The sequence below is a fragment of the Taurulus bubalis genome (genome assembly GCF_910589615.1).
Source record: "Taurulus bubalis genome assembly, chromosome: 6".
In the NCBI taxonomy this organism is placed as follows: Eukaryota; Metazoa; Chordata; class Actinopteri; order Perciformes; family Cottidae; genus Taurulus; species Taurulus bubalis.
The window spans coordinates 24520911-24537986 of NC_136594.1; the positions used below are offsets into that span (position 1 = coordinate 24520911).

General features: G+C 44.5%; 3 protein-coding genes across 3 annotated transcripts in view; 1 reads left to right on the forward strand and 2 right to left on the reverse strand.

Annotated features, from left to right (window-relative positions):
• LOC306737688 (recombining binding protein suppressor of hairless-like) overlaps positions 1-4624 on the reverse strand; it is a 7323-nt gene extending 2699 nt beyond the window's left edge. The window contains exons 1-10 of the mRNA XM_079219442.1: positions 4599-4624; positions 3706-3738; positions 3487-3582; positions 3228-3393; positions 2757-2931; positions 2532-2669; positions 2311-2423; positions 1921-2061; positions 354-509; positions 137-240 (exon numbers count right to left, since the gene is read on the reverse strand). Of these exons, the coding sequence (XP_079075568.1) occupies positions 137-240; positions 354-509; positions 1921-2061; positions 2311-2423; positions 2532-2669; positions 2757-2931; positions 3228-3393; positions 3487-3582; positions 3706-3738; positions 4599-4618 (1142 nt within the window). The 5' untranslated portion in view covers positions 4619-4624. The remainder of the gene's footprint in view (positions 1-136; positions 241-353; positions 510-1920; positions 2062-2310; positions 2424-2531; positions 2670-2756; positions 2932-3227; positions 3394-3486; positions 3583-3705; positions 3739-4598) is intronic.
• A 627-nt stretch (positions 4625-5251) lies between these two features.
• hgsnat (heparan-alpha-glucosaminide N-acetyltransferase) lies at positions 5252-14527 on the reverse strand. The gene is made up of 18 exons (XM_079219531.1): positions 14343-14527; positions 11410-11525; positions 10968-11104; positions 10010-10128; positions 9812-9881; positions 9610-9679; positions 9338-9441; positions 8972-9048; positions 8812-8842; positions 8565-8725; positions 8348-8463; positions 8130-8251; positions 7289-7415; positions 7111-7197; positions 6905-6982; positions 6704-6774; positions 6402-6514; positions 5252-6316 (listed from the first exon to the last, which is right to left on the reverse strand). The coding sequence occupies exons 1-18, from the start codon at positions 14512-14514 to the stop codon at positions 6135-6137; spliced, it is 1953 nt and encodes a 650-aa protein (XP_079075657.1). The 5' UTR covers positions 14515-14527; the 3' UTR covers positions 5252-6134.
• A 399-nt stretch (positions 14528-14926) lies between these two features.
• LOC306737746 (dynactin subunit 6-like) lies at positions 14927-16910 on the forward strand. The gene is made up of 7 exons (XM_079219533.1): positions 14927-15057; positions 15279-15343; positions 15541-15646; positions 15750-15835; positions 15973-16020; positions 16192-16334; positions 16609-16910. Exons 1-7 carry the CDS (start codon positions 15029-15031, stop codon positions 16699-16701), a joined length of 570 nt encoding a protein of 189 aa, XP_079075659.1. The 5' UTR covers positions 14927-15028; the 3' UTR covers positions 16702-16910.
• The last annotated feature ends 166 nt before the right edge of the window (positions 16911-17076 follow it).

Genomic DNA, 17076 nt, shown 5'->3' on the forward strand with positions numbered 1-17076 from the left:
TGTACTATTTTTATTTTTACTCTGTACTATTTTTAACTGTTTGTTTCGCACGTGTTATATTTTGTCCTTTCTGTCAAGGCGTCAGCTAATGGGGATCCAGTAAGTAAACTCAACGCACACAGACGTAAACGCTCACCTGTACATGGTGTCGGCCTCCACGTCTCCGAACCACACCCTCAGCTTCGGGGTGAAGTTCTGTCCGGTCAGCTCCAGCATCGCCACGTCTCCGCCGCCGTTTAACTTCAGACACACAAAGAGGTTTTAAGTCTTTAAAAAAAAAAAGGAAAAAAGATCCCTCGAAGATAAACGGAAAGGAGTCGGGAACCAGAACGGCCCTCGCGTAAAACGCATACCTGCAGGCTCTCCACCACGGGGACAGGTGTGACCGGCGTAGGGACGGGGCCCATGCCCTCATAGAAGGTGTACTCGGCCTTGTCGGTGCTAATGATCGTCCAGGACGCCCCGTCGTTGACCATCTCCTTGTTAGTCTCTTTGGAGCACTGTGTGGCCTGAATGAAAACAACGACATATACAAAATAAAACATATACATTTTTACTTTGATAAATATCAAGAAGAACACAGGCGAGCGAGCTACCGCCGTGTCAGGCAGGAGGCTTACCAACGACAGGGACAAAGACTAGACTCACTCCTTCTGTTGCCCTGGAATGCTCGTTAAAACTAAAAGAGTAGAGCTCTCGTGTGGGTACTAATTTCACAACACATACCTGCTTTAAAGCAAGACACCGACAGAAACCTCACAGGAATAACAGACCACTAGCTTACACATTCATAATAGGTGCATCTGGAAGTGAGTTAAAACCTGCATCATCTCTACTGACCATCAGGGGCGACTCCTCTGGTTGTATAGAAGTCTATGAGAAAATGACTACTATTTATTCCCTCAGTAAACATTGTAAACATGAGTTTGTCTCAATCTCTAGTTTCAAGTCTTCTTCAATACAGCATGACGTTCATTTAGTAAATTATGCTCCATTTAGAGTCAAATAGACAAAGCAGAGTATGCTTTAGGGCGGGGCTACAAGGTCAGAATCAGAAACCATTTATTTACCAGGAATGTTTACACAAACGAGGAATTTTTCTTGCCGGCAGGTGCATAGCATTAGACATTAGACGAGACAATCAACAACAGTGCAATAGATAATAAATTAAGTAGAAGATACAGTACAAGATAAAGTGCTCAGATCGTCAGGTCGCACCGCGTGATCCGGTCTGAGAGTCGTCCGCGTTTTCATCTTACGACTTTAACCCTTTTTCAGCGTGTTTTCCGTTCATGAAAGTCAACTGTAAAAAAAATTTTACTGCCTAAAAGTGTCTCATTCAGCGTTCGCTTGTACTCTCCTGTCAATCCTGGTTGCAAAAAAAACAAATGGCAACAGCCAAAACGGTCAAACTCACAAGGGCAGTCCACGAACCACTGGGTGACTACTCACACTTGTTATACAGTGTTTTGGGTTCGTAGTTACCACAACATAAACAAATCTACCTAAGACCTCTTTTCTATTTTATTAACAAAAACACGAGAAATAAAAAAAAAAAAAAAAAAAAAAGGTAAATCACATTTGAGTTTACACTGAATTTAGTTCATAGAGTTGCTGTGTTTAGTTGCCAACTTCACCAGTACAGTGCTGATTTGCATCACTGACAGGCTTCTCCTCCCTTGGAAAGAACCCCAACAACAATACTCCCATTTCACAACTTTTAAAGAAAAACTAAGATTGTGAAAGTATTATTTATTTTTTTATATCTAAACCATCTACTGTTTGTTTTTTTATCAATACAAGAAACTGGGATTGAGATTTTACAAGAACCAGATTCAGGAAGAATGAAATAAATAAAAAACTAACTTAAACGTGTGTGTGTGTGTATGTGTGTGTGTGTGTGTGTGTGTGTGCACACACCTGAAACTGGATAATCCTCTCCTGCGAGAGACACAGGTACATTCTGTCGGTATCTTTCAGGTAGAAGGCGCACTTGTGAAGCTGGGACACCGGGTCGTCAGCGTCCATCGACGCTGTCTGCTTGTCCACTTTGCGAATGACCTGAGGAACCGAGGCGAACACACGCACACGCACACACACACACACACACACACACACACACACACACACACACACCAGGAAACAAACCACGTACACGAGTGTGCAGAACAAACACAAACACACATCTGGGGAGTTACAAAACACACCCCCTACGAGTACTTTGAGCACACCCAGCGGCGTGACTGCGCTCTTTTTTTGTTGTTGTTGCAAACGACAAGACAAAATGAATTGACACAGACGTGTGCATACCAGTCTGGGCAGGGCCATGCCCGTGACGGAGCAGACCAGTTTGACCGTCTGGCCGTAGTGAATGTAGCCGTCTCTCACGGCGAACTCCTCTCCTTCAGACTCCTCGTCGTCCACTTAGTGAAAAACAACACACAAAACTAATTCACACGTGTGGAGGGACACGGGAAGAAGAAAAACGACAAATAAGACAGTACAAAAATTAAGCGCAGATGAAGACTTACGGAGGTGAATGTAGAAAGCTCCCCACTGTTGGGAGCTCGCAAGAAAGTTCCCCCCCTCCACGTGAAGATACCTGGTGCTGACCGTCTGGGAGCGCAGGCGGTTAAACAACGCCACCTTCGTCCCTGAAGCTATACACACTGCAAGGGGTGAAAATAGGATGAGCGATGAGTGCCACGCGCACGGTGAAACCCTACAGCTGTCTTCTTCGAGATGGTTCAACTCACGATCGGCGTTCTTCAGGGACTGCTTCTTCTTGGAGGGCTTGGAGATGACCTTGATCCTTTTGCTGAGGAAGAATCCGATGTTGGCGCTGTTGCCGTACAACATCTTCACCGACAGCATGAAGTGCTTCCGTTTGTCCGAGTCGCTGATGTACAGCGTCTTCGCCGTGCAGAAGTGCTAACGTGAAGGGGGGGGGGGGTGTTATATACAGGTTAGGTTTGTTTTTGCTTGTCCCCCCTTTACACTTCCCTCCCGTCTCCGTCTTCACACCAAAAGCGTTTTCGCGCGAGTTAATTCGCTCAACTTTATGTGGTGAATTTGCATCATTCGCTTCTTCGCGGCGGAAAAGGGGGCTACTATTTCCGCCATCCACCATTGAAATAACCACTAGTTCTGCTTTATACTTGTTGTGGAAGTCCCACAAATGTCGGAACATCAAACGCCCCCGTGTCTGGGTTCATAATATTACCCACCTTCCCCTCCAGGTGGAGTTGCTGCATCTCCTGCTCGCTGTTGCCGATCCCGATGAAGGCACAGGGCTGGGCCTCCTGCTCCGTGCAGCCGTCCTTCTCCATGTTCTCCAGCTTCTTCTTCCAGCCGCTGCCCATCAGGTACACGCACGGCGGAGGGCAGAAGAACCTGGTGGACGCGAGCAGACGTTGTTTAAAAACAACAACAACGACAACATACATTGCACTTGAGACTTCGCCGTCAAAAGCCTCCCACACCGACCTCTTTTCATTGCCGTATGACTTTTGTGCAACTTTCGCGTGCAGTATGAGCACCGTTTGGTCATCTTTGTCCTTCAAGTAATTCCTCATAGCCTCCCTGAAATGATAGTGGGACGGGGACAAACAGAAGAGAGAAACACATGACATACAACATCTCCATGACTCAAGTTGTTTGCACTGATTGGAATGTTTTTGGGTGGTTTGCACCATTTCTCTCTACCTTGTCAAACGCTGAGGTCGCTCACCAAACTTCCTGCCAAACAGAAAACATCAGGGTTGCTTACATGTGGTTTCACTGCTGGGGTAACGTAGCAGAGACAACAAACAACAACAACAACAACGACGACGACGAGCTTGACAGAAAGTGGGGTGAGTTGTGCAAATGCCATGTTAGTGACGTCTGCGGGTCACCTAGAGGCGCTCGCGCTATCACACCGCGTATAAAGGGTGTGATAGCGCAGACACACGCATTAATAAAGGATTCACCTCAGTTGGTTTCTACGCATTTTTCTTCTTCTTTTTAGACTCAATGGTAATGTCGCCGTTCAACGGCACGGCAACACTGCAAACTTCTCTTTTCGGGCTCCTCTTCGAAGAGGAAGAACGACATTAAACCAACAAATGTGCGCGGACTAAAGTCTCTGCTTCGGCTAATTAGCGCAAACCGCTGTGGTTCTATAACGCCCGTTAACGGTGCGGCGCAGTGACACGTTCGTTTTGTGGAGATATTACGTCGGTAGCTGAGCTAAACTCGTAGAAACGCACGTTAAAAAAAAAAAACAGACGCAGCAGGCTGTCGAAGTAAAAGCCAAACTGTTGATGCTCCAAAACAAAAGTTTCTCAAAAGAGTTTGAAACGGCCCACGTCGCGCGACCACTCAACAAGTGGCAGATATACACACCACACACACAAAAAGCAGGCGATACTACGAAGAATAGTTTAGCGTAGCTGACCCCACGTCAAGCCGCAAAGTAGCACTGCGTGCAGTTAGCTTTACGGGGGTCGCGGCGACACTCCTCGCGTCCGAAAACGTCACCCTAAAACCCGGCGTTGCACCACGAGGGAGGTGGGACAAACTTTTAATATCATTATGCTTTGAATTTCAGCACTTACCCCGTAACAACGGGCGCCATCTTCCAAATAACTCCCCCCCACACCACCACCACCACCACCCCTCTACACACCCCCCCGAAAAAAAAAAAGTCCAACAATCGCGAGATCCCTCCCCCAAAAAAGCCCCCTCGCCAAAGCCAGCGGCACAACAGAAGGAGCAGACTGAAGGGGGAGAGAAAAGAGGGGGAGGTGTGACGGGGGAAAGGAGGGAGAGAGGGAGGGGCGACGGGCAGACGCCAAAACAACAGGCGTGGGAAAGTTGCAAAGTCTCGCGAGAGCGCAAAAACTCTCACAATAGACACGAATGAAGAGAGACCGATAGTATCGCGAGACTGAGAGGCGCTCTCACAACTTGCTCTTTTTTCTTCTTCTCTCACAAGGCACCCACACTGTAACTCGATTCCCACGGCTTATTGAGCGATAAAGCAAACTACACCTGTCTCCACATTGAAGAGCTGGAAACACAGCTTGAAGATAAATAATGAGACGTGAACTGTTACTCTGGAAAAGTATATATTCTTATATAAAGACTTTGTGTGGCATGCTATATAACTGGTAATCATTCATCTTAGAGAAAGTCAGAATGCCCCTTAAAGGGCCTAAAGACTGATAAGAGAAACATAATTAGAACAACATTGCAAGTCACACATCAATTATGTTTTGGATATTTACATTTTATTACATAAACTCATTTTCGAATGGCGAATATAAAAACAGTGTATAAAATGTTTGGCACAATGGATTTCATCAATTGGGACGGTGCTGGATGAACAATTATTTCAAAATCCCCCACAGCATTTGGATATTTCACAGACATATGATCTTGCGTTAATAAAAGTAATACCTGCCAATCGTACAATGTGTACGGCACTGTGAGAGCAATGGCAGCGGTTTTAAGGCATCGCCACGTCAAAAAACACCAGATCAAAAAGGAACTCCTACACATACATGCTTCTGCATGGACACAACAACAAAAAATAAAAAAGGCAAAGCAAGCATTGAAGTCATCTGACATGCCTTCACTTCCCCTCAGCGCTTCATAGCCACACCACATCCTGGTTTCCCCTTGTTTTAAATATCACTTCCATCTTCCACACAGCAGTGGAAAGAACGAGCGACGAGTCTTTCTCTCTCTCTCACTCATCGTTTAATTCCTCCTCCTGCTCTTCAAGGGTCAGTCTCACACACGCTGCGGTGCAAGATGAGGAATGAAAACCAAGCGCCTATAACGCAGTCAGATGGCAGATTAACAAAGTCAGTATTCGCAAATTCCCGACGCTATTCTTGGACGCGTTCTTCCTGAGTCAGTTAAGATGTTCGGCAGCCGCTTCGTAGCTGAAGATCTTTTCGGGGGGGGAAGTCTTGTAAATTAGTGACTGAAATAAAAAAGATGTGCTGGTTGAAAGAATAAGAAACAAATAAAACACGTTCAGAGACAGATAATAAATCAGCCTCCAGTTTCCCGCTTGCCAAATGTTTTCAGATTTCGATGTAAACTGCGTGTGTCTTCTGCTTTCCCCCGGAGTGTCCCATCGTTTAGATCTTCCAGAAAATCTTCTTCCTGTAGAGGATGTAGGAGATGAAGACCCAACAGGACGTGGCCGTGAGGTTCTGCGCGAGGTGCTCGCCGTGGGATTGGCTGTTGGCCATGCGCCAGCGGAAGGGGAAGTACTCCTCGAACACCTCGTGACCCACGTACACGAGGATGGAGTTCATACCTGGGGATCGCAGTGAAGAGTGGATTTAAATAATACTCAACTACAGAACAGGGACCCTAACCCTGCTAGTCTGTAATCTGCTCACCAGGGTAGTAGAAAGGGGCTCCGGACCACCACCTCTTCACGTCCACCGTGTAGTAGACCAGCACCAGCAGCACGAAGGCAAAACAGGCCAGCGTCGTCACATAGGACAGAGACCTAGGGTTGAAATGGACGATCATTCATCACCAATATCCCTAGAGGTGCGTCTATTATTGATCTCATGTCTAACTTTCCTACAAGACACAACAACAACAAACAATAGTATCAAAATTAATAGTATCAGAACCACACTAAAGTCTGACAACCCCTTAAAACAGATAAAAATAATCATGAAGCAAACTTTACCAGAGGTTTTTGTTGACGGGAATGAAGCCCTGGTCGGTGGAGCACTTGGTCAGAATGGCTGATATGACTCCCTGTGTGTCACAAGAGACTTCATCATTCACTCAGGAAAGCAAAATTAAAACTCAAAATCGACGAATATTGAGACTCGGATCCTATTCAGCAAAAATAATGACGTATTTTATGTAATGAAAAGGTGCTTACCAGGAGAAGACCCCATGTGAGAAATCTTGATATTATACTGCTGTGGAGCTCTCTGTAGTGTAAGATTATTTTTCCTGCCTGAGAGACAATAAAAAATACTATTATTATTATTATTATTATATCATTTGGAATATCAACATCAGAAATATGAATAAAATCAGGAGACAATAAAAAAAAGAAAGAAGAGAGAACCCGGCAGGACATACCTGCAGTCCAAGGAAAGCCATGAGGATGGAGTTGATGCTGCCGAGAACACCTTCTGGATCGTGTGGCATATGAGTTGCATAAATCACCTGTTTTTTTTTTTTACGGAGAAGAAAACAGGATTTAAAAAACATACTAAAGCTAACTGAAGAATAAATGGTTGTGTTGCCGGTCACCGACCCGTGACGAGGGAGTCTGGTAGACGTGGCTCTCTCCAAGCAGCCATCGGTCAATGAGAGCGGCCGCTCCACCGGTACAGTTGGCGTACTGGCCCATGTCCCCGATCCCACCGGGACCCAGGTAGCCTCTGATCAGAGGCAGAGGAAGTCAGTGTTATCAAATGTGGGATAAAGCATGCGCCTCTCAACCTTTTGTTTTTTCCTCTCAAAAACCAGATCTGTTTTGTGTCGCCGTATCCGAGATAACGTGCGCTAGCTTGCAGTGGTAAAAACACGTTATTTTTCTCCCCCTGATGACGTGTCGTGATTGGCGAGGTGATATTTAAACGTAACTGGTCATTTAAAATGGCATCTTTGAATAACTGTTTGTATTTGTATTTCTTTGAATTGATGAGCACATATAGATATACATACATTAGCTTTGTCAATGACCAAAAACATATATTATCAAATTAAATCAAACCATTTGGCAGTACCTCCACAACCCACTAGAGGGTGCACTGCGGCTCACCAGTGGGCCAAGAACATGTGGGACTAAGGGCATGGTTTGAACAAACAAAACTATGGATTCCATTTTAAAGGATTGGTTTTTCAGCAGTTTATTATTTTACCAAGGCCTTTATGATGTTGGCTGTGTAATTCTCTAAATATATTTCAATGACAGAAAATCTTAAAACCTGGGCCTGAATCAAAAACATACGAGACACTCGAAAAGCCTCGCGTGATCATCACACCAAAAGAGGATACGTAGACAAAATACTTTTCAGAAGTGGTCAAAACCTTGTGGCTTTGCTGCGCGTTTCTCTTTTCACATGGACACAAACACGCCAGGTTTTACTCACGTTGGGCAATCTGGCACAGGAAGTAGGAAAGTGAGGCACAGCCAGACGACTTCTAAGAGAAGCACACACAGCCAGGCGGGCCAGTACAGCAAGACGTCGAGGCCAGGAGACCACCAAGCCTCCTGGGGAGCAGAGACACCCCGCAATCACACACGTGTTCAAATAAGATCGCTAGTGAACGAGAGATCCATGACATCGGAACTCGTGCGTTGGCTAACCGTCGTGAGGATGTCGAGATGGCCTCTCGCCACCAACAGATCCAGACAAGCCACAGCCAAGTAGGACCAGGCCAGGCGCTGCAGCACGCCAGGGATCCGCAGGTTGTCCCAAGACACTGTGGAGTGGACGAGTGTCAGCGGGAGGCAGAAACGATATCAAACAACAGCGTCGAAATGGTTTCTGCGATATTAAAGTCGGCGGCGTGCTTGTACTCACGCGACCCCTGGCAGTAGTTTGGGTTGACGACGAAGACGCCGATGGCGAAGAGCTGCACGCTCCTCCACGCCACTTTCCTCAGCAGCGAGCGGCGGGTGGCGCCCGCACGGAGCATCGTGTTGATCGACAGGGCGACGGAGGTCCCCATTATGAACACAAACCTGGCGAGGGAGCGGGGAACGCCGAGAGTGAGATCAAACGGAGACACCGAGAACGAGAAGGTGGCGATCGCATTAAAAAGGCTTACCAAGGGAACACCAGATCGGCGACAGTCAGGCCTGGGGGAAAAAAACAACACAGGCTATAAAAATCAACCCGCACTGCCAAGTCAGGTGAAAAAAAGATCTGTGATTTATTTATTTATTTCTGATCAGAAATGCAACGGTAGAACCAGGTGGGGGCCTCACCATTCCAGCTCTCGTGTCTGAAGAACCAGTACCGCCCTCCTCCGTAGTTCACGAACACCATAATGACTAAGGACAAGCTGGGAGCACATAGAGGAAAAGGCATTGCGGTTATGCCAAATAAAACAAAGGTTACACGGACATATTTGCTTCAATAGATGCAACGCTGTTAAAGTATCACAGACTTCAGCTAAAGACTGCATCTGTGTGTAATATCTCGTGAATGAGTCACATGTCCAGTGTCAGTTCATCGGCAAAAAATATAATCGTATCATATGACAGATCAGGACAAGCGGTAATTCAGTTAATATCTATTTTTGAGGACACCGAGCTGCAGGGCTGAGGAAGGCAGAGGGGGAGGGGGCTCACCCTCGGAATGTGTCCAGAGAGCGCAGCCTCTTGCTGGGGTTGGGGGCCGGAGGGAGGATGTCGTCTGCAACGAGGGACACCGTCCTGCCAGGGGAGCCCAGCTCCTGAACGATGAGTCAGATATCAACACTGGACTTTACAAATCATGGTTGATCAGATTCCCATGAAGATTTGACCACAGAATTAAAAATGGATAAAAAGATATTTGGCTGGCAAAGTCGGGTCGTTGAGTTTGTGGTTGGAATAAATGTCCTCTCCACACAAACACTCACAGAGTTGATGAGCCGCTCGGTCTCCATGGAGCCGCTGATTCGGAACAGGATGCTCTTCACTATGTCGAGCCTGGACAAGAAGAGAATCGACCGGTTTAGGAGTCAACACACACACACACACACACAGACACACACACACACACACACACACACACACACACACACACACACACACGCACACAAGATTTCTGTATCACTTTACCCTAATATTTTTGTTCCGATGGAAGAAGCCAAGGCCAGCCCGGCGAATATAAGGAAAGCAACCAAGATTGCTGTGCCGGAGGGGAAAGAGAGGATCATTATTTTAACGTGACGTGATTTTCCGCAGTGCGACAGGTACAAATAAAGCATTAAAACGCTCCAGATATGTGCACGTCATACGCGTGTGCGAGAGTCTCACGTATGTAGCTGTTGACGGGTTCCTCGTCGGTCACCAGGGAGCAGTTGACCACCGAGGAGTTGTTCAGATTTTTCACCCACAGCGAGTAGTTCCCATGCTCCCCGAAGTGGAATGGAACCCTGAAATGAAAAACAATGATGACTGATACATGCATGTTTCTGCTCATTCAATGGATCTTTTATTCTGAATATATGCAGAATGTCATTAAAAAAATTGTTATAACCAGACGGCTAGTTGATGCACTAAACTAAACGTGATTAAATGTGGAAGATATTGTACTGTTTGTCAAATACATCATTTAAGTTTTACTTATTTAGCGCCATTCAAACAAATCAAATACAATTCAAAGTGATAAACAAATGAATAACACAAACAAACAGGAAGTCAAATAGAACAAGACTAAAATGAGAGAAGATGAAGAGTTAAGTGAAGATAAAATTGTAAAAAAAAAAAAAAAAAAAAAAAAAAACACTCACTGAATAAATTGACCACGGTAACACGGTAAAAAGTTGATGAAGTAAAATTAAAGTGAAATTAAATAAGAAATGAAATCTGTATAAACCATAGCCTAAAACAAGGTGTGTGAAATCAGACTAAATAATAAGAAATAATAAAAACACAAGAATATAAAAGACTTGATAAAAGCCAATACATGTAAATTGCGTCCACTGCGATGTTTTACAATCTGCTTTTGTAAGAATTGACCCTATATGCTGGATGGTGAGGCAATGAAATATGATATTTAAGATGTGCTGGTGCATTTCAGCTGTGAGGTGGAACTATGAAGACTCTCGAATATTATATTATATTCATAATTTGCTCAGCCATGATACTACAGCATGGTAAAACTACGCAATGTGTTATAATGTATTTTATATAAAGGCTCATTTATAGATTTGCTGTAAATGAGACTTTAAGAAGGGATTTCAATGTCATATTTCTGTGTTCTTTAACTCACGTGCACAGCTCCTGGTTGACAGTGGCACTGCTGAGCTGTAGTGTAATTTCATGCTGTGTGCTCACGACGAAGTTTGCCGAACGGGCCTGTCCAGGACCGGGCGCTGCAGGCAGCACCCCCAGCTGCTGGTACAAACACTAGAACAGAAGAAACAGAAAAGAAACATGCACTTTTATAAATCCCCTTGGGGAAATTCTTCTCTGCATTTGACCCATCCCTGGATGGGGAGCGGTGGGGCGGTTGAGGGTTCAGTGTCTTGCTCAGGGACTGTGTGGTTGCGGGACGACCGCTCATCCCCCTGAGCTACAGCCGCCCTGAGTGCGGCTGTAGGACTAGTGCACAGGGACACAATGGGTCCAGATCAGAACACCATCCTCGTCTGAAACGAGCCATGTCGCTACAGAATCACCTGCAGGAGAATATCTGATGTGTGTTTCTTTACCTGATAGCATCGATCTGACAGCCAGGACACCACCACCTCGGCTTCCAGCTCATTGTTGACTGTCAGAATGGCCTCGTCCATCTTCAGGGCGATGTGCTTATGATGAGAGAGGCCAGCTGGAGGAACAAATAGAAGCATTAGTTGAAATCTTTGTCGTCGTCCACCCCCATGCAGAAAAGATGCAACAGCGTCAAGTGCAGCAGACCACACCCTGTAACTGTGTGACAAACCTTGTGATCAGTATTCATATCAATCAACTAAAAACCGATTGCAGCGCGTTTGGTGTCGTACAATTTAGAAACAAGGGCACATGCGCAAAGATAATCCCCAGCAGCCTCCCTGGCTCCATGTTGACCCCGGTGCCAGTCACAGAAACCACACAGTGGAGGCGTTTACTTTTTTAAAAACCTTCGCAAAGGCTACAGCTGTGCAGCTAACGAGCTTTATGTTACTTACCACACACCGATGGTTATCTGCTGCCGAGAAGCCTATTCCACAGCAGAGTGAGTGTTAGCTCGCTGGGTAGTCAGAGACGAAACAAACACAACAACTGCCCAGTCTCAACTGCGAGCTACAGCCAGGGAGCTAGCATAGCGTCGCTTCCCGGTGTTACGGTTCAACAGGCGACCATGCTAACTGGCGACTTTCGGCCGAAAGCGTCTCCTGTTGTCGTCGTTACAGCAGATGTTGAGAATAGCAAGATAACACGTAGCTGTCCTCGTGAAGGCCGCATTGTTTAATTCTGCAGTTCAATGTCTGACCTTCTCGTCTAAAGTCTCTGGTCAAAACATACCGGGCTAGACGTTGTTGAGTCTTTTCAGGGAAATAATCCACGCGAGTGGACGCGTCGCTTGTTGTTTATGAGTTGAAACAGGAAGTCAGCAAATTGCCTTTCCTTTGAAATAAAGTTGTTACAAATAACACATAATGACTGTGGAGTCTGTTTTGTTCAAATATCTGTCACGTGAATTAGCTCTATAGTACACGAAAAAAGAAGAGAAAAAGGATATACGTTTAATTAACGGGATTCGAACTCATATCATTGGGTGGAAAAAGGTCACAGGTCAGTGGCATTACCACTACAGCAGGATAAATATAGTGTGTTTTTTGTGGATTTACAATCAAATCATCTACAACACAGTCAGTCACATTTAAACGGCAGAGATCCACCAGATCAACTTGCGACCAACTGCGGCTCCATGGATCATGTTGACGTGACCTGCGGAGCGCTTTACAATATCGCTGCTTTCTCAAACTAATAGACAGCTGTTTAGTATCAGACCATTCAAAACGTCTTTGTAGAACTAAAAAACAGTTGAGTTCAGTTGAATTTAATAAGGGACACCTAAACCATGTGAATATATGACAAAGTCAATGTGGTCAAACACATTATGATGTGTATCATAAATTATATATGGTCATAAGTGTATGAATACCCAAACATTACACCCATTTGTGATCGTTTACCATCTGTTCAAAGATGGGCATTGGCCATATTAAGTTTGTCATATTCACATATTAAGTGGTATAAATCACAGCCTTACAACTAACAAGAATGAAAAAAAAATGAACTCTTTGTATCAAATATTATTCGTTCACCTTGAGTGTGCACCATGTTTACATATTGTGTTGTGATAATGTATTTCCCTTATTAAATTCAAGTGAACTCAACTGTTTCACATCTGTGTTCTTGGCTGGTTGAATTCTTAATTTTATGGCTCTGCTTTTCTTGTTCCCTCCTTTGCGTTATTGTCCACATTGTGTATTTTCACCTCATAACAACACCACAAAGATCTGCCTCATTAATTTGTAGTTCTACAAAGACGTTTTGAATGGTCTGATACTAAACAGCTGTCTATTAGTTTGAGAAAGCAGCGATATTGTAAAGTGCTCCGCAGGTCACGTCAACATGATCCATGGAGTCGCAGTTGGTCGCAAGTTGATCTGGTGGATCTCTGCCGTTTAAATGTGACTGACTGTGTTGTAGATGATTTGATTGTAAATCCACAAAAAACACACTATATTTATCCTGGTGTAGTGGTAATGCCACTGACCTGTGACCTTTTTCCACTCAATGATATGAGTTCGAATCCCGTTAATTAAACGTATATACTTTTTCTCTTCTTTTTTCGTGTACTATAGAGCTAATTTACGTGACAGATATTTGCACAAAACAGACTCCACAGTCATTATGTGTTATTTGCAACAACTTTATTTCAAAGGAAAGGCAATTAGCTGACTTCCTGTTTCAACTCATAAACAACAAGCGACGCGTCCACTCGCGTGGATTATTTCCCTGAAAAGACTCAACAACGTCTAGCCCGGTATGTTTTGACCAGAGACTTTAGACGAGAAGGTTAGACATTGAACTGCAGAATTAAACAATGCGGCCTTCACGAGGACAGCTACGTGTTCTCTTGTATTCTCAACATCTGCTGTAACGACGACAACAGTAGACGCTTTCGGCCGAAAGTCGCCAGTTAGCATGGTCGCCTGTTAAACCGTAACACCGGAACAGCAAGGCATGTGAGCTGTCTGAAGTTACGGCGGCACAACCCCACCGTGGTCACATGCTGTATTAATCCGTAACCCGGGAGGGAGGTTCAAACGGCGATGGAGCTCATTCATGGACCGACAACTGTTCCTTTGGGTTGTCACTAAACTAGCAGTTTGATTTGAGCTAACGCTACAGTTAGCTTAGAGCTAACCGGTTTTTATGGCTTAACGCTGAACAGGTCAACTACTTTAGCGCCGCTTGGTTGGTGAAGTTATCTTGAACGTACAATGAGGGAGAAAGTAATGTACGGTTGTGCTGGGCGTTAACTAACTAGGTGGCGTTAACTAGCTAGGTAGCGTTAACTAACTAGCTAGAGCTAACCCAGCTACGAAGCACTGCGTTGCAGTCACGTTAGTTTCCACTAACAGATACTTACGGGGAGATCGTCCAGCTGTCAGTGGCACCACGCAAACGGCTACGACCAAAGCGAGGGCGGCGAGGGGGGAAAAACATTCCCTCTGTAGTGTCATTTCTTTCTGGCTGGCCTTGGTCACCCCCGAGGCTGAAAAAGTGCCTTGTGAATTCTTCTTTAGTTTCCCCTTTTCCATAGCAAACGCCACTTCCGAGTATTCCTTGTTTTGACATTGTAGTGGGAGCGACGAGGGTCAAAGTACGTTGTTAACGCGAATTTACCTGTCGGTCGCCCTCAACTGGGGTCACCGCCGGTCACCACTTGTGTACTCAAAACACGGAGGTTACATCTCCTGGACTGCTTCCATAACATATGACCGAGTGTCTGTGTGTGATGAACCACATTTATCACGGATCAATGTTTTTTTAGCAGGTGTCTAACGAAACGCACTGTTTATTATTTTCCTCCCATAGTGAACTAGTTTGCATTGTGTGTCTCGTCCTGATCATTTTGTACAGACTATGGAGGTTTCTCAAGTGAGCTGAGCTCTTCTCAATACCCATCTTGAACCAGACAATCATCATGTTAGAAATGTGAGCTATGTTATGATTGAGTCGACTGACGCATGCGCATTGCGATGTAAGAGCAAGGACACCAAATCGATAATCGAGTGAATCAACCGCGCCTCCCCTTGGGTTTCATCTGTCGCAATGGCTGATAAACCAAATTCTCAGAAAAGGTAAACAACTATGTTAGCCCATTCATGACGTATAACCGCTAAGCTTAAAGTTATGAATTAATAAGAAACTGACTAGATAGTCACAATAAAGTAACCGCGTACCTTGTTTAGACGGTTAGCAAATTGGCTAGCTAGCAACGTTAGCTCACATTTTCACCCTTTTTTTATCCCCCGCATGTCCTCGGACACTGTGTGACTTTGTCATTATTATGTTCTTACAGTGTTAAAATAGCGACTGGAGCCGTGGTTTGTGTTGAAAGTGAAATTAGAGGAGACGTCACCATAGGTAAGAGGTTTTCCTTTGGGTCACTTCCAAGTTGTCGCTGCTGACTTGGCAAAACTTGCATTTCTTCACCTCCAGTCAGATTAAACTCGGTTTAACTGTACGTTAACTTTACCTAAAGTGTGTATATATATATATATATATATATATATATATATATATATATATATATCTCGTTTAAATGATCTGTGTTTCCTCAGGGCCCAGGACAGTAGTCCACCCAAAAGCACGCATCATCGCAGAGGCAGGACCCATCGTGATTGGAGAAGGAAATTTGATCGAGGAGCAAGCCCTGATCATCAATGGGTAATTCAAGATTCCTTGTGCCTGGTGTATAGCAGCACGTAGGCTACGACACTGTTATAAAATGGGTAATCTTTGCAAACTCGTTTTGTTTTCTACCCACAAGTTACCCAGAAAACATCACCCCAGAGTCCGAGGTGGAGCCAAAGACGATGACCATTGGCATGAACAATGTGTTTGAAGTTGGCTGTGGTATCCTTTTTGACTTGTCTGGCCAGCCTTATTGTAGAAGTCAAATTATTTAATATTGTAACCAAGAAGTGTGTGTATATATGTATGTGTATATATATATATATATATTTGTAAAAGCCTTATCTAATAACTTACAGTATCACAAGCCCTGAAAATTGGTGACAACAATGTGATTGAATCCAAAGGTAGGATGTTTTTGTCTTTTGCTTTCTTTCAGTGTCTGTTTGTGTGAGTGACCCCACATCTATAGGACCGCTGTGGGAATAAGATTATAACATATGTAATGACTGCAGTGCATAGTTGTGTGAGTGAGTGAGACACGCATCAAACCGTCTCTCCTCTCTTTTGTTGTCTAGCTGACGTCGGTAGGAACGTGATCCTCACCAGCGGCTGTATCATCGGAGCCTTCTGTCAGGTCAACACGTGTGAGGTCATACCCGAGAACACGGTCATCTACGGCTCCGGGTGTATGAGGCGGGTTCAGACGGAGAAACCGCAGGTACCTTTTTTTGTGCCCTGCACTCGTGTTCATGAGCACAGATCTCGCTAGTCAGATCAAAGCACATCTTTTCATGTCCGAGAGCTCCTACAGATACGCATTACCACTGGGTATTTTACTTCCCCCCTCCCATAGTCAACTTAACTTGTTCAGGATATATATATATTTTTTTAAGTCATGGTATTTCTGATCTACTGTGGTTTTATTAATGCAATATATTTAAAAACGCACCAATGCCCTCAGCTTATTGATACGCGTGTTCTTGCCTCTACAGCCCCAGACTCTGCAGCTGGACTTTCTCATGAAGATTTTGCCGAACTACCACCATCTGAAGAAAACGGTTAAAGCCGGCCACAACGCCAGCTAGAATGTAACTTAATGCTTTTGAAGTCGACTTGTGAATGGCTGGCAAACCCGTATTTAAAATAGGTCGTTCTGGAAGGAATGTATATAAATATATAATATGTACGTAGCTTGTCACTTTCTGAGAAATATTTTCTACTCTAACCACAAAGCATTTCATCTTTGTCTTGCTGAGCTCATGCACCCTTTTCTATGATTGATTGATTAAATAACCTCAGGAATGTCCGTGTGCTTTGTCCTTTCATCACTAGGTTGTAAAGAGTGCAGTAAGAACACTAACAACTTAGAGTTGGCGTTTTCAGTGTTTATCAACATTACACTACATGAGACATTTTACATATGAAACACTTAAATGTATGGCTTCTAACAGACCTAAAAG

Excerpts from the sequence above, each read along its gene's own strand:
- hgsnat (XM_079219531.1), bottom strand. The coding sequence starts at position 14,514 with ATGGAAAAGGGGAAACTAAAGAAGAATTCACAAGGCACTTTTTCAGCC. Across the intron at positions 8,252-8,347 it reads ATCTCGACATCCTCACGACG|GAGGCTTGGTGGTCTCCTGG; the intron begins GTTAGCCAACGC and ends TCTGCTCCCCAG. Across the intron at positions 6,775-6,904 it reads TCACATGGGGTCTTCTCCTG|GGAGTCATATCAGCCATTCT; the intron begins GTAAGCACCTTT and ends TGTGACACACAG.
- LOC306737746 (XM_079219533.1), top strand. The coding sequence starts at position 15,029 with ATGGCTGATAAACCAAATTCTCAGAAAAG. Across the intron at positions 15,058-15,278 it reads AAACCAAATTCTCAGAAAAG|TGTTAAAATAGCGACTGGAG; the intron begins GTAAACAACTAT and ends ATGTTCTTACAG. Across the intron at positions 16,335-16,608 it reads TTCAGACGGAGAAACCGCAG|CCCCAGACTCTGCAGCTGGA; the intron begins GTACCTTTTTTT and ends TTGCCTCTACAG.